The 16,770-nt window shown below is 39.4% G+C and overlaps 1 protein-coding gene across 2 annotated transcripts in view; it reads right to left on the minus strand.

Moving 5' to 3' along the window:
* Positions 1–16,770, minus strand: part of ST18 (ST18 C2H2C-type zinc finger transcription factor) — a 406,078-nt gene that overhangs the window by 89,185 nt on the left and 300,123 nt on the right. Inside the window, exons 9-11 of one of the 2 annotated variants that reach the window (XM_069220156.1) lie at positions 13,139–13,237; positions 10,301–10,509; positions 8,066–8,271 (exon numbers count right to left, since the gene is read on the minus strand). In XM_069220156.1, coding sequence (XP_069076257.1) covers positions 8,066–8,271; positions 10,301–10,509; positions 13,139–13,237 — 514 coding nt within the window. Of the gene's footprint in view, positions 1–8,065; positions 8,275–10,300; positions 10,510–13,138; positions 13,238–16,770 lie in introns of both variants that reach the window. The other variant, XM_069220155.1, reaches the window with a different exon arrangement.

Genomic DNA, 16,770 nt, shown 5'->3' on the forward strand with positions numbered 1-16,770 from the left:
AATATTCATTCAAAATCCAAATTCATAATTGAATTGGGATTTTAATAAATATTAAAAAGGGTGGTTGAATTATTCTTCAAGCTAGTTCCAAGCTAAAGATACAAAATTAATATTTTAAGGTGTACTCTAGTCTTCTCTATATGATAGCCAGTCCTGCCACATTGATAAAGGCTTTTAGGGCCTTGCCAATGTATGGACATGGTAACATCATTCTCCTCATGTCCTGCTTTTAAATACCCTGCACTGTTCCTTGTGAGCTAAAAGGCCTACATCGGAGAACTTATTGATATTTAAAAGGGAGGTCTTTGCCTGTCAAAATGTTTTTTGTGACAGGCCGCGTTGCAGAGTTTACACTGCAGCAGTCAGGCTACAATGGTAGGCCTGAAGACAGGTTTTCTAGACCCTCTGCCTGGAATACACCTAAGGTCCTGCCTTCCAATGGAGGCATTTACCTTGAAGGCACTGGATACATTTTCTACACCATAACCTAGTGCCCTATAGGCAAGTTTAATATGTCAATGAGTGATAAGCAAGTTTAACCATGTTAAACTTTGAATTTAATTTCTTTGTTGTTTAGTTCCCCCAGAGCATCTGTTTTTGTTACTGGTGGAAACTCTCCATCTTTTTAAAGAAGAGGGACCAGGCAGTGATTTCCCCTTTCTTCTTTGTTGCCTATAATAATGCTGGAACTTTTTTTATTTTTTATAAAAGGTGAGAAAGCCGTCCAAAAATGTTAGATTATGTGCTGGTGGATACTGTGGTAAAGTTGTCTGGATATGAAGATACCATTGTATAATTTTATTGTACGTATCAAAACCAGATAGTTCCTTAACACAATTTCTTTAAGAAGTTTCGGATTGTTTTCCAGGGTTTCTGCAATAAAATTACATGTTGACAAATCAGAGGTTTATCTACTATAAAGTTTGTTTTAAATACATATTTTAAAAGTAAGGGTTAGTGTGGAATAATACTAAAATAAAATTTTGGGGAATTTGGTATTATGACTCCATTTAGAGCACAAATAACTAACATCAGAAACAAAATAGTTTCACTGACCGAGAAAATGCCCTCTTTATTACTGTCATGTTGGGGTAAACTAATTACAATTAAAATCAAGATTCTCCCAAGTATCTATTTTCTCTTGTAGTTGTTGCTTTTGTTGCTTGTTACAATACCTAAGGTGTTATTTAAAGATAATGAAGATGTATTATCCACATTTTTATGGAAGGGGAGAAGAGCTAGAATTTCACTAGTAAAATGTGTAAGAACAAAACCTAGTGGTTGGTCACATTTTTCAGATGTTATTAGATTAGTTGACATCACTTCCATTTTAAAGAGATTGTAAATATGGTGCAAAGACTCAAGTTTCTGCCTTCACCCTCAGTTCTCTGTTCTTGCTTGCTGATGAAGCCTATTATGGTTGATTAACTTTAAAAATGGCAAACATTCTTGTTGTCTCTCACATGGTAAAATATTAAAAATACACTTATTATACAAGTACTCTTTGGAAGAATTTGAAAGATAAAACACCTTGTTTAGTCATAATAATTCTGCCTTTCCACCATCAAGGGTGAAAACAAATGTAGGACAATTTCCTTTCTGAATATAACAAACGTATAGTTTCACATTCACTTGCATGGCAAACTAACTTTGTTACTGAATGATTTCTCATAACAATTGCTGCCTTACATTTGTCAGTTGAAATGAAAGCTTTTTCAAAATATAAATTACTTAATAATAATGGGAAAAGTAGAGAACAACCAAATACAGGATTACTTAGGGAAACAGATCTTGACAGCATATTACATTGATGTTATGGAATAAAGTATGATCTAAACTTTATTCTACCTCACAAACCTTATTCTTCTTCTATAGCAGATTGTTTCAGATCCCAGTTCTAATATTTAAAATGAAAATTGTCAGTAATCAACTCTGTTAGTCCTGTAGGTGCACGTTTCGTCAATAAATAAAGATATTCATGAACTTTTTTTTAGATGTTTAAAGTGTATAAATGTGAGAAAGGTGTCTTTACAGGAGTGTTGGAATGTGGTCTATTAAGATTAGAGAATATTTAGAACCAACTTTTTATGAACTCAACTCGCTATTAAATGTGCTTTGCTGTGGTTACACGTCACCATATTTCCGTCTAAGCCTATTTGTAACATTAATAGAAATGCTGAGATTCTTAAACCTCCTTGAATAGGTTAGCACTGGATTTTTTCTCATAATGTTTTCTTAGTGTGAAATACTTTTGAGCTAATGATTGATGCTGACGTGGACTTTCTTTGAAACTAGCACTGTACATTATTTTACTGACACATTATCTGCAATGTCTATGTTTGATGTATGTGTAAGTGATTTATTAGGATGATTTCACAGACTTTCATTTTTCATCTTTCTTCTTCTGAAATTCTGTTTTGTTTTTGTTGTATTGTCTTACTTATTGCTTTTCAATTAAACCACAAAGTACAAAAATGCATTTTTATTCAGAAAGTATAATATGATGCAGTACTTTACCTAGTTTCTTACTTTGTTAGGCAAAACGTTATTTTGGTCTGCTAGTCTATTTTTTTAACACAATGATGGATTATGATTTATTGTAGCTTTTTCCACTATAATTCTAATGCATATTTTTTCAATAGAAGCTATTTGTGCATATGCTTAATACTTATGCCACTTTGATATTTAAAAAATGCAAATACCAGGGAAATCCACTTCTTGTTCTGCTTTAGTTTATGAGAAACCTCATCGGACACTTAAGTTTTCACTAGCTTTTACAACATCTGGGTAATATATATGCAATTATAAGTGTTTGTCCTAAGCAAATGAATAATTTAAGCAATGAAGAAAGAGAGAAGCTCAGTGGAACACATTAGGCAATCCAATGTGTGGGTTTTAAATGCAGGAATTGTCACTGCTCGCATACTCTCTGGTTTAATTCTACCTTATTTAAGGTATTTCATTAGCATTGTATGAAAAAGGCATTCAAAGTTGACTGGTAATTCTAACAGTGGTAGAGTTCTTACACAACAGTCAGAACCTCTGATTCTGTATTATGCTTTTTGTGAAAAGATTCACCCCAGATTGAAAATATTTTGCTTGTCGACAAAGTCCTTGTGTACTAAAGCTAGTGTCCTCCATAAATGGGAAACGCCCTGAAGGCCTATTCCGGAATAACAAAGTCGTGGGCAACGAAAGCGGAACTACGCTTTCCTTAACCACGACTTCGTTGTTTTGAGCCTTAACCACGCATGTGCTGAACAACGCACATGCGTGGTTAAGGTACAAACAAGGAAGTCGGCTGAGGAGTACGACGTGACGAGTCAGGTAAGTGGGGCGGGGGTGGGGTGTTGGGGTTTTAGTTTTAGGGGCGGGGGTGGAGGGGTCGTGGTATTTTTAGTTTTAGGGGCGGGGTGGGGTGGGGGTTGGGGTTTTAGGGGCTGGGTAGGGGGGTGGGGGTATTTTTAGTTTTAGGGGTGGGGGTGGGAGGTTGGGGTTTTAGTTTTAGGGGTGGGGGGTCGGGGTATTTTTAGTTTTAGGGGTGGGGTAGGGTGGGGGGTTGGGGTTTTAGTTTTAGGGGCGGGGTGGGGGGGTCGGGTCAGGTAAGAGGGGTGGGGTGGGGCATCGGGGTATTTTTAGTTTTAGGGGCGGGGGTTGGGGTTTAGTTTAAGGGGCAGGCGTGTGGGGTCGGGTCAGGTAAGAGGGGCGGGGTATTTTTAGTTTTAGGGGTGGGGGTCTTAGCTTTAGGGGCAGGGGTGGGGGGTCAGGGTATTTTTAGTTTTAGGGGCGGAGTGGGGTTGGGGGGGTTGGGGTTTTAGTTTTAGTTTTAGGGGCGGGCGGGGTGGGGGGTCGGGGTGGGGGTATTTTTAGTTTTAGGGGCGGGGTGGGGGGGTTGGGGTTTTAGTTTTAGTTTTAGGGGTGGGGGTCGGGGTATTTTTAGTTTTAGGGGTGGCGGTGGGGGGTTGTGGTTTTAGTTTTAGGGGTAGGGGTGGGGGTCGGGGTATTTTTAGTTTTAGGGGTGGGGGTTGGGGTAGTTTAGGTTTTAGGGATGGGGTGGGGGTTGGAGTTGTTTTAGGGGTGCGGGTTGGGGTAGTTTAGGTTTTAGGGATGGGGTGGGGGTTGGGGTTGTTTTAGGGGTGGGGGTTGGGGTGGTTTTAGGGGTGGGTTGGGGGGTCGGGTAATTTTAGGGGCGGGGTGGGGGGTTGGGGGGTTTAGGTTTAGGGGCAGAGTGGGGGCTCGGAGTAGTTTTAGGGGTGGGTGTTGGGGTACTTTAGGTTTCAGGGATGGGGTGGGGGTTGGGGTTGTTTTAGGTTTTGGGGGTAGGTTGGGGGTTGCGGTAATTTTAGGGAGGAGGTGGGGGTTGGGGAAGTTTTAGGGGCAAGGGTGGGGGGTTGGTGTGGTCTTGGGGGGTGGGGGTGTTGCGGTAATTTTTAGGGGTGGGGGGCCAGGGGGGATGCATGCTGGAACAATGCATGCCGATCACTAATGCCTTTACCAGGAATGCCTTTACAATGAAAAATCGATGTTAAGGCATTCGTGGTAAAGGCATTAGTGGTAACAACGAGGTTGTTGTTCCGACCTCGTTGTTCAGGCATGCGTTGTTCCGGCAGGCGTGGTTCTGACATACATTCTCCAGAAAGGCTTCAATGATCTAAAATGTTGTGCCCCTATTCTCTGCTATGAAAGAACAGATTAAAACCTTTGCAAAAGATGGTCAAATCTGTGGCGGTAGTCACCGAACAGGATGGGCTCCTTGCTTTGTCTGTGGCAGAGTCCTTTATATCATTCATTAAGATCCCTATAATATCTCTGTGGGCTTTTAATAATAAATAGCACCGGTTGCACACCATCAGGTCATCCTTACGTTTCTAATGAGGCTGCAATTAGGTGGAATGGATGTGAGGCACAGCAACACAAGCGCTTGTGCGGAAAACAATAGCACTCAGTGCAGATTAAATTGAAGACACAGTGAAGCAAGTAAGCAGGCTCTTCAAACTCTAAAGTTTGCAAACATATCGAAACAGTGATGGACTGAGAAAACGATATCGGGAACAATGAGATTTAATCTAAAGACTTAATGGTCATTTCCTACATGGAAACTTGAGTTGTAATCGTGGCTTCATTACTTGATTCTGGGTAAACATTTATCCCCCTTCCAAAGACTATGAATATGTGTACTTCCGAATACATGCTTGATATAAAATGTAATCATGCAGTCTATTACTGTCTTGTGTGCATGTCTCTATGCACATTCTCATTTTGATAAACTGGATTACGGAGAATACCACATACAGTACGTTTTTTACATCATGCACCTAATATGTGTCCAACATTTTGGTACAAGGTACTAGCTGTGTTCCATGACGGATATCTAAATAAAAACTTAAATGTGGCCTGCGTATAGTGCACTGGAAATGTAGTCTATTTTTTTATAGTGGCAACCCTTTCCTCATATTTATGGACTTTGCCTGCATCTCCTGTATTGTGTTGGAGATCCAGTCATGTTACATCCCATTCCACGATAACAGGTCTACCACATAGCCTGTTAAACATGAACGTTTATTGCATTAATAAATGTGCTCTACACAGATAATTTGCAAACATCTAGCTTATACATTATTATAACAAAATCTAGGAGCATTCTGACAATGTTGTGTAATCATAGACATCGATTCACCAACTTACCAGCAGAAGTGATATCACATGCCCTTTAACCTAATGATGACATCACATGAAGTGACATCACAGGATCATTGACAAATGTATGTCATAGGAAATTGCCTCGCCTAGCATCTGACATGCTGTCAGTGTGTGGTGTTACTGCATTCTGGTCTGGAGCATTCTACTGCAAATCTGGCCAGTTGTAAAGTAGCTAGAAATAGTACAATGTCTTGTGTGCATGACACCTTTATTGGCTCATTTTGCCACTTCTTCACCATTATTGTAGTCACAAAGTATATGTTTCTCCCTGAGGTCCTCAATCATTGCCCATTCCAAATTTGTTCGACAGAAATTCAAATAGGAATTTCAAATTGGACCAATGATTCAATACTAGAGGTGCCCTCAGTACAACATTGAGCCATGCCTGGTAGCCAGTTACACAAATGCACAATGTGACACCCAAAGTACTTGCATATTGTCCAACTGAAATAGATGCAAAGTACTGAGCACATGATAGTCATAGACAATCCATTTGTTTTCAACTTGAGATGTATTGAGGATTTAAAAAACACTGAGGAGCGCAGTGGGCTTCAAATCAGCCTTGAATGCAACAATGCAATGTGCCTGCATATGGACTGACAGGTGATTAAAAAAGCATACAATGTAACTCCCTAAGCAAAACATATTAGCTCCAAAGTTAACCTCATTTAGTTTGTTATAATTGCAACACAATAAGATAGGCCTGATCCATTCCAGTGTATTGATATATAGGTTAATAGCATACCATTGTTTGTAACAGAACCATTGGTAAAAGGCTGAGAGCCATGGCAGTTGTCCATTTAAATTAAAATATACAAAACGTGATGGATTGAATGCTTGAATTATTCTCAGCCACTAGTAATTGCCGCACTGCAATCCATCATTATTTTGCACACTAAGCCACCTCAGTTTGAACCCAACTGTTCAAATCAATCTTGACCCTGCGCAGATAGAAACAGTCCAGCCCAAAGTGTCAAGCGAAATCATTCCTGCACAGGATCACAAGCAACCCAGGACAGGGTTTGCCCTACTTGGGGATCATCAGCCATGTATAGCTAGAGCCAGTGTGCAGGGGACCCATGTTTGGACATACCCATCCAACTTGATGTGCCACACTAAAGTATACAAATAGTGATACATGGAATGCTTGAATTAATATCAGCCACTGGTAATTACTTGGCGCTGTACCCCAACCCATCATTATATTGCACACCATACCACCTTTTTGTGTAATTCAGTTTGGCATCCTAAGTGGGGCAGGTATGCCCAGACGTGGGTCTTGTGCACATTGTGTCACTGGAACCAAGCTGTACCTGGTTGAAGACTCAAAACTAGGGTGCAACTGGTTATGTTCCAGTTCAGGGAGGACCTGGCATGTCAGTTTAGTCTGGACTGTTCCAACTGGAGCAGGGCACTGACTGTTTTGCATATAGCTGGTTCTGAACTGAGGTGGCAAAATAATGATGGACTGGGAGGCAGTCCAGAGAAATTACCAGTGGCAGAGCTTAATTAAAGCATTCTATTCATTGATTTTTTGTATATTTCAGTTTGTCGTGCTTAGTTGGAAGGCCATGTCCAGACGTGACACAATTTTCACCAGGTAAAACCTAGTGGAGTCTATGTGAGAAAAATACTGCACATTCCAGACCTCATTAGGAGTGGCCTCTGAATTCCGATGGATAGGTAACAGTGGTTGCTGGCCCCATTGGAATTCTGAAGTTTGATCAACCAACATGGATCTCTTTACCTTCATCTAGAGATTTTGGCTGCTGAAAACAATCGAAATCTCCAAGTGAAAGTATGGAGAAAATGTGGAATTACTGGGGAAAAATCAGACATGGAATTACAATTCCCCTGGTAATTTCTCCTTCCTTAGAGGTTCCACAGGGTTCAACTTTCGCTGGGGAGGGCTTTCCCCTCTTCAGGAGGTACTGGCACTCCCAGTAGCGGTAGCTCTAAGGGAGGAGATAATCAGGCCTACGGCCTTTGCAAGTTATGTTTTGGTGTTTGCTACTCTGATTAGAGTAAAACTTTGGAAGTACAGGAGTAGCCCCGAACGAGGTGTATGTTTAGTGATTCGGAGGTAATACCACATTCTATAAATTCTGGATTTGTCAGTATTAATATTGTGGTTTACTGCTACTAAGAGTAAGTGGTCTCTCAGATGTTGGGCAGTAGTATCCTATTCCTCCAGAGGAAAAATTAACATGTTTAGGAATCTTTCATTCACTGTGTGTCTTCCACTTAGCAGTTCCTTAGATGCAACATATTTGTATAATTTGTTTTACAAATTCTTCTATTGAAGAGAGTGCAGTAAGAAACCCAATGGCAAGGGTCGAAAAGACATCAAAGTTTTGACACTTACCTTGGCAGAGAGGTTCTGCGGTTTAGACAGGATGTCCACTGCTGCTTCCTTGCAGCGGGCAGGAAGGTTCATCGCAGCAGTAGATGCTGTTGAATGGGTGTCTTCGCTGCAATGACCATAGCTGTAAGTGTTGCCATGACAAGGACTCTGTGCGTGGGCGCTTGGTAGGGGATGAGAAGGCTTCGCTGGAGGTGCAAAAGGCTTTGCTGCTGAAGAGACATTTGATTACTATTGATTTGTGCTCTCTTGGATTTTCAATTTTATTTTTCTTATGTAAATCAGTTGTGATTTCAGGTATTCACTATATCAATGCACAGAAAAATACACTTCTAGGCCAACTAGCATCCACATATTATGAAAAAATTTAATTTGGCTACATAAAAGGGACCTGCTCTCTCCGATTTGACTTACATGGTACATTGCTAAATAATGCTTATTTCTTAATATATGATGTTCATAATAAACGTTCATTGAAAAAGTGCTGCGAACCGCAATAGTTGTAAATAGTCCATATTTGGGAAATGCGAACTTTAAGAGGTTGCCAGTTTCGGGTAGTGAAAAGCTAGCGGAAAGCTATCCTGAGTGTTCCATTACATGGGTTTAAGCAGAGCCAGGATCAAAGATAAATTCACTTAAACACATTTTCAGGAGTGCTTGTACTTTCTCTGCAAGCATGCTTAAACTGTGCGGAATCGGAGATTTTCTGATTTCCTGTTCGGGACCCTACTAATATTAATTTTCTAAAGAGACACTGGGTCTACAATTTATCAGAATATGCCTATGCAACCTATTATATATGTGCTATGCGAAACCATGACAATGGGATGCTTAAGATACCTTCTCTGAATCTTAACAGCAATGATTTTGGCCAGATACATATACCACATCCTACCCTTCTTGCTCTCAGTGCGAGCACTGCACCGCCTACTGTCAGCTGCTTCCACTTTGGCGCCTGCATCTGAGCTAAGTAGCACTTGTGGTGAGAGCAGGGATGAGGAATCAAAAACAAATACCTTCTGCGCTGATTTGTTGCCAGCAAATGCACCTATTCCGTCAGCCCATATTAGTCCATGATCTGTGTGGGATAAATGCAATGGCTGACAAAATGTGTTGCTCTCTACCAGACTCGGAGGGTCCGATTTACAAAGAAAGTTAGGCCTTTCTGGAATTCACAAACGCTCCCATGAAAACACATGGGAAGCTACGCCAGGCCTGGACAGTCATGGATCATTACTAGTACAGGACTAGTGGGGGTTATCTGTTCCCTTTCCCGACCTGGAAGGGGATTGCATCTGGTTGGTGAAATATCCAAACCTGTCCCGAGTAGAAAGGGTAAGGAGAGGAGTTAGTGGAGGCTGATAAAGCGCCATGTGTGTGGTTGTTCATAATCTTCCAAGGCTAACCTCGCCTTGGAACACCCACCTTCCACCCTTTGAGTGTAATTTACAGGTGCAGGTAATTCTGCATTCATGGCGTAGATCTGCGTACATTTAAATGGGCTTCCACCTGCCAGGAATCCCTTTGTGAATCCCTGAAATGTTGTGCTCTTGGACAATTTTCATTACATCTGTATCTCATCTTTAAGGAGCTGTATTCATTAAACTGATGAAAATAATTTATTTTCCGGTCATGGGGATCAATTGAGCTCTGTGCATACTGATAGTATTAGACGTTTGAAACTCTGAGTGGGAATTAAAAGGTCTAATGCTGGATTGTATTGATTAAGTAACTGTTACGACTACTTTATTCATTCCTAAATTCCATGCACAGTGATAACGCAGTGTAATAATACTCCAATGCCTGTCATCAAGGCTGCATTTAAATGGCTCTTCGTTTTTTGACAAAGACCACAAAACTAGAAAAAGGTATCCACATGAGGTTGATGGAAGATGTGAACCTGTTTAATGAGGTCAATTGGTAACCTTGGGCCTGATTACAACTTTGGAGGAAGGTGTAAATCCGTCCCAAATGTGACGGATATACCACCAGCCGTATTACGAGTCCATTATATCCTATGGAACTCGTAATATGGCTGGTGGTATATCCGTCACATTTGGGACGGATTAACACCTCCTCCAAAGTTGTAATCAGGCCCCTAATCTTTTCATGCAGTGAAATGCCGTTGAGATCGGGACACTAATAAGACTGGTTTGGTATTTGCACCGTTGCTTTTAATGGTGTCCCAAACTGAAAAAGAAAACAACTATGCAGCTTACTTTGTGACAGTAACTTTACCTTCAGTGGATTGTGAAGTGTCTCGTCCTTGCTCTACTGGTGATATTGCATGTTTGCCAAACACTTGTGCATCAAAACTGGCATAATCAAATGGCACTTTTCCAAACGTGTCCTTCAGTTCCTTTGTCAGCGTGGTTCTGGGGGATGTAACAGGGAGGGCTGTTGTATGCCCGTGGTGAGATAGCTCAAGATGGTTCAGTAAATGTGGCCTGCAGAAAAAACATAAATTGAGGCAGATGTGAGCTGAGAAAAATGTAGAAGGCAGAAATATGTAAGGGGAGGGAGCACTGGAGGAAGTTTGAAAGAGATTAGAAAGAAAGTGATGATAGAGAGAAATGGACGAGGAGAAAGGAAGCTAGATAAAGCAAGGAGATCAAGCACATAGTAAGAAGGATGTTAAAGGCAGTTGCAGTAAATTGTAGAGTTGTAACCTTAAAGAAGGAAGCTATTTGATGTCAAGCAATTATGCATGCTAAAAGTGAAGAAAAAACAGCTGTTAAGGACTAAGGAAGAAGGCACAATATCAGAAGCAGTGACCACAGTGTTCCAGGCTGGATTGACTGTAAGGTGTGATAAGCAGTAAAGGAAGGGGATGATGAAAGTTTGAAGATGTTCCATGCAAATTGAGCAGAAAGAAAATTACAGATTTGAAAAAGAATGACCTGAGACCTAAGAGTGGTTGCAATAAGGAAGATTCCATAAAGTGTTTCCAATTTGGCATGTACAGTGCTATGGCAAACAAGAAATGCTCTAAGCTGAAGTGTGATGTTTGGGAGACCATGTGTCATTGTTCACGTGTGCAAAAATGAATGAACTTATACAAGATACTGTCGCCAAGCAGCAAAAGATCCCTAGAGTATAGGGTGGAGATAGAGTACTGTTTAAGGTGGTAGCAGACTCAGGATATCCATATACTATAATAATGGCTCGGAAACCATGGAAAGAAACATTTGCAGATCAATGGGAGTTCTATTTCACAGACATGCATCATGATTGGTAAACAAGGTTCATAAGTAACATGATGGAGTTCCACATTTTGAAATTTGTGTTGACGGAAAGAGAGTGTAAAGGGAAGTTAAACAAGGCTAAAATGTGCAGTCGTTGTAGGACAAAGGGATTAAAGCAACCTAAAATTTACATTGGAATGTAATATCAAGGAAAGGTTTATGAAGTAAGAGTGATACATTTGAGTATCAAAGAAGTAGTGAAGCTTGAGAAAGAGATCCAAAAAGTATTATAGTTTGAAGTTGGGAAAGTAAAGGCAGTGCTGCACCAGAATAAGGTTATGAGCGAGCCACAATACATGAGATAGGTTGGAAATATTTGATCCAACAGAAGGTAAACAAATTGAAACCTAACAGAACCTGTGAAGTCTTCCTCATTGTTGCCTCACCTTATGATGTTTAAAATAATTATTATTGAGATCTGTATGTGCGAGGATATCAGAGATTTAAGTAAGATCTTTATTAATTAATCCCAACTAGCTAATGGAGCTTTTAAGACACAAGTCATCTTCAAAGTTAAAATGGCTCAAACTGCTTTTGAAACAATGTGGTGCTCTTGAAAGAGATGGGGGCTAACAATCTATAAAGCAGTTAGAATGATTCTGTAGGGAAAGGTTTTACAAAAAGTCAAATGTAGAAGGAGTTAGTGGCAGTGCCTTATATTTTACTACTTTTAATATGTTATATATTTCTGAGTACTTTGGATTGTGCAATTTTAGATATAAAATTGTGATTGTAATTTTTTGGTGGAGAGTTATCTGGATGGAAATATCTGAAATAAATGTTTTAATATGATACTGAAATAATAGTCTCATACCTCACACCATCAATTTTAGTGCCTCATATAATCAAATGCTACTCCACTACTATTGCTAATTATCAGTTTAAAGAGTGCAGTTTAGATTGTCTGTGGCAGAAGCTCTTTGTCAAAGGCTAAACATATATTGTCTAAACACTTGGAAGGCATTAGATACTGTCAAGACCTAAATTGCTGATGGCTACCAACAAGGTGTTCCATAACAATACATTGAGATTCTGAAGAGTCTCAAAGAAAGAGGAAAGTCTAAGTGAAAGCTAATTGCAATAAATAAAACATATCTGGGGGACAATTTAGGTGAGGGGGCGGCAGCTTCTAGTGAAGACGGACCTTTAAATGTATACTTTATACAGGCTAAACGGCCCTATATAATATCTACTTCTTATTCTAGGAGCAAGTAATATTCTTCTCTGGAATTCCATATGTGGTTGAAATAAAAACATGGGTTATACTTGAATGACACACAGCGGTCTGTTTTTGAATATAAAGTTATGGGAAAGCTTATTATCCGCTGTTGTCAGAGCAATAAAAGCTCAGTGTAGTTGCACCATAATTACTAATGTCATTTATTTGCTTTCTGGTTTTGAACTACTAGGTTTCACTGTACTCTTGAGCAGGAAAAATGTGCAGCAGCCTAAATATGGTGGATTGCTTTTCCAATGTTGGTTGGGTCATCGGTCAAAGGGTTCTGCTGGTAAAGCTACCAGAGGCACTGCCAGCAGAAACATGTTGGTTCACCCGATTCTAGTTAAAGTGGGAGGACTTCTGGTTTTGTGAGACAGGGTACTCCACTGTGTTTGTGAAGGAGTACCTTTTCTGCTAAAATCTAAGTGAGGACCTTTCTCTGTTGTTAATTAGGTCTGCTTTAGGTGGCTTTACTTTTATGTGTTGTATTATTGTATTTTTTCTTTTCATGCAAATGTTGTTGTAATATGTAATAACGTACTTCAGGAATAAATGCAAAACAAGACCTTATAAATTAAATCTCATATAATACTGAGCTGTAAAACTTCTCACCTGTGAATCTGCTCAAGATTCTGTCCACCCTGAGAACAATCATATTTTTCTGGAGTTTTTGCCACTTTTTCAGCTGCAGCAATTGGACAACCGGAAAGACTGTTGAAGAGGGAGATAGATCTTCAATAAGAGAAGTAGGGTTTCCTCACATTCAAGTCCATTAGATTGGTGAACATTATATAATATATATATGTTTATAAAGCTTTAACACAAAGTCACATCTCCAGAATAAACCAGAGATTGCTGACGTTTACATTTCAAATAGTTAGATGCATTTCTGTGCTTAAAATGGCTTTTCTTGGTATCGTTTTTACTGTGTGTCTGTTATATTATTCAACTCACAAATAATCTTTGACATGTTCAATGAAAATGGGGAGAGACAAGCATAAAATAAAACGGGGAGAGACAAGAATAAAAAAGCATAATAACATAACGTGCTTTAAAATGTACATAGCCCTTCCATATGTACTGCACCTAAACACTGTTCTGCATAGCATAGGTGGAGATCTCAGCCTATGCGTTATAGTGCTACAAATTAAAAAGAACAGGCATCATTTGAGGAAATCAAAACACAAGTGACAAACACCACCGTAAGAACTTACATAAAACTCACATTCAAGGACTCTGACTTCTTCTGCTTGTGATCTGAGATGTTGCAGAGCCAGATGCCTCCTATATTTGTGTGGTCTATCATATTGTGTGTGTGTGTGTGTGTATGCAAGACGGAAAGTCTTTTTTGTGTGTGTGTGTGTTTCTGTTTGGGCCATGCAAAGTGTTATAAGGGGTCTTTGAATAGTAAAAGGTAGTGTTAGATGTGTGATGAGTCATGCTTTTTAAATGCGGTAACAATTTACATATTTGTAATTTTTTAAATATGTAAATATTTTTATGTGTGCCCTGTGATGTATGTGAGTGTATGCAATATTGAAATATGTATGACTATTTATTAAATCAATATTATTTTTAATTTTACTTTGCTTTTTTTTGCGTTTGTACATTTTAGGGTCAAATGTCATCAGCAATGTCTGAAGTTATACAACGATTTCTTCTTTTACTTATTTTTATTTGTTTAAGGTTTTGAGCTTTACGTTGATAGTGTTATTCTCTTCCTTCAATTATTGTGTGTAGTTCTCTTGCAGTATGTGTGAGTGGCTACGTGTGAATGACTTGTGCCAATAATTGGTTACAGTAGATGTAATCCTGTTTAAACTGTAGTACTACTTAAGTAAATGTAGTTATAACTTTAGTGTACATCAACTACATCTTTGCAAATCGGGCTCTTTGTGAACTGTCCTAAAGGTGTAGGAAAGGTGTTTGTAGAAATCTCCACGTGCATCTTAGTGAAATGCATTTAGTAGTACATTAATTAATACTAAATTAGCACTACTGCACATACTCAAAAATCCTTTTGTGGACTGGCGCCAAAGAAATTCATTGTGTGTCAAAGTATATCTTACAGTTCATAAGTCCATGCAAGCTCTGCCACCCATATCCTGCAGTTTAGCAACAAACATATAAACATTTTAAAATGATAGTATTCTTGCATGCTGATGTGTGTTGCCCACTTAACTCCCCAAAGGCCCTGTTTTCCGATGTACTACTTTCCAATGGTTTTTTTGGTCGGTTCTCCAGCCTGATTAACCTGAACCTCCGAAAGGTATTAATATTCTTTACTTAGGGTGGGCCTCTAATGGGGCCTGTGACAAATACTTCTTCATTCCTACTGATATTTTCTTGTTTTATCTCTCTGGAGACCACTACTTTCACCACGCTTTTAGTATCATGCAGGGAGGCATGACTACTTCACACTGTCCGACCTGGAAAAATGGTTACCAAAATATTGAGTTTTCAATACCCCTTTCTCTTATATCGGCTCAATAATATCAAATGGCAACATATTCTTATGAAAAACAGATTTGGAAGTAGGAATAATAAATTGATACTTCCATACATGTTGATGCCTTGACAATAATCTGAAGATATGTGTGCTGGTCATTAATAAAAACATTTTTGTTTTGAAATACAACCGCATGAAACTGTCGAACCCCAGCCACAACCTCTCTCATTCCTGCATGGAAAGCAATTGACTGCATCCTTCTACCACAAAATAATAAAGATTTGAAATCTGGAACTTTTAAGTGAAACTAAATAAATATATTCCTATGCCGATTGAAGAGATTGGGTTTAGGTGGCGTATTGACATTATATATGGATTTGTTTCTTAATGAACACTTTACTCCTTGCTAATTAATTTTATCTTACGGGCTAAAGTTGACAACATCATATCACCATTAACTCAATTAGTATTGTTCCTTAAAAGAAGGGGCATGGATTGTTACTTTATTCTGGCCTATGCAATACTTTTTTGGGGATATGCAGGGTTTCGACCTTGAAGCAACGAGGTATCATAAAAACGTGTTTTAAGGCAGGCTATGAAATATAAGGGAGTACGGACAGTTCCAAAAAAACTGTGATAATTTAATTGTTTCCCATTATTACGTACCCCACTGAGAATGTAAAACTCACTTCATATACAACATAAGTCTCCTAGAGAAGTGCCAGGCATTGAAGCATTCTCCTTAAGGCTGTATTCGCTGCAATCCTGGCACGCACCCTCAAGATGCTTTCAGTCTGTCACATATGGAGATGTGATGAAGGCATGGTTAAATAATGAGGAAAAAACGGAAACGTGCTAATATTTACTTACATAATGTATGAGAAATGTTTATATGAAGTTCACATTTCATTATTAAGTTTAACTTGCTGTAGTTTTAGTCATTTTGGAACATGCAGTGCCTACAACAATCTGTTACATTTCATTCTTTGCTAGCTGGGTTTTTAACTCTTGCACATTTCAACCTCTTTTTAAAATTCGAAATGGAAAACGTTGCAGTTGCTGGCGTACTCCACCTTCCTGTGTGATCTGGATACAGAGGGGAGGCTCGTGGTTCTAACCAGGGCGGGTGCGAGCAGGTGGCAGTGAGATCATGTTCTTCATCTCCCAGCCCTCTGTCTTGCTACTCCGGCAGGACTTCACCCCTTGCCCGCCCATTTTTTCAAACGCAGTTAAGATATTGATTGACCTCTTTCATTTTAAAGGTTAATGTTCAAGATGTGTCCAGATGCTTCTCATATTAATTAAGCTAATGTGCAAAGTCCCTGTTGTGGGAGGGAGGAAAGTGGGGGGAGGTGGCACGAAGATAAACTTTCAGGTTCTCCAGGTAAAAGAACCATCTACTAATCTGGGAGCTAGAAATACACATGTTATTCGTTAGGCAAACCCAGTAGCTAGGACAAAGCTCACAATCCACGAGGTTGTACTGAAAATAACTTGCTAAAGGTTTTGAAATAGTCTGAATCATAAAACAGGTGATAAGTTGTTAGACTTCTTACATAAAAAGTAGGCCTCATCAAAAGAGGAATAATCAGTGCTTACTGTAGAGTCTAATGCAAAAAGAATAGATGATGGACGGAATGTTGAATAATGCCAACATTCACACCAGTCATAAAAATCTGGGTTTAATCCATTGTTCTTTTGCTCACCATGCCACCCTAGTTTGGACCCAACCATATGCAAATCAGTCTAGTCCCTTTCCCCATGGGAACAGTCTAGCCCAAACTGCCAAGCCAGA

The sequence above is a fragment of the Pleurodeles waltl genome, chromosome 2_2 (assembly GCF_031143425.1).
Source record: "Pleurodeles waltl isolate 20211129_DDA chromosome 2_2, aPleWal1.hap1.20221129, whole genome shotgun sequence".
In the NCBI taxonomy this organism is placed as follows: Eukaryota; Metazoa; Chordata; class Amphibia; order Caudata; family Salamandridae; genus Pleurodeles; species Pleurodeles waltl.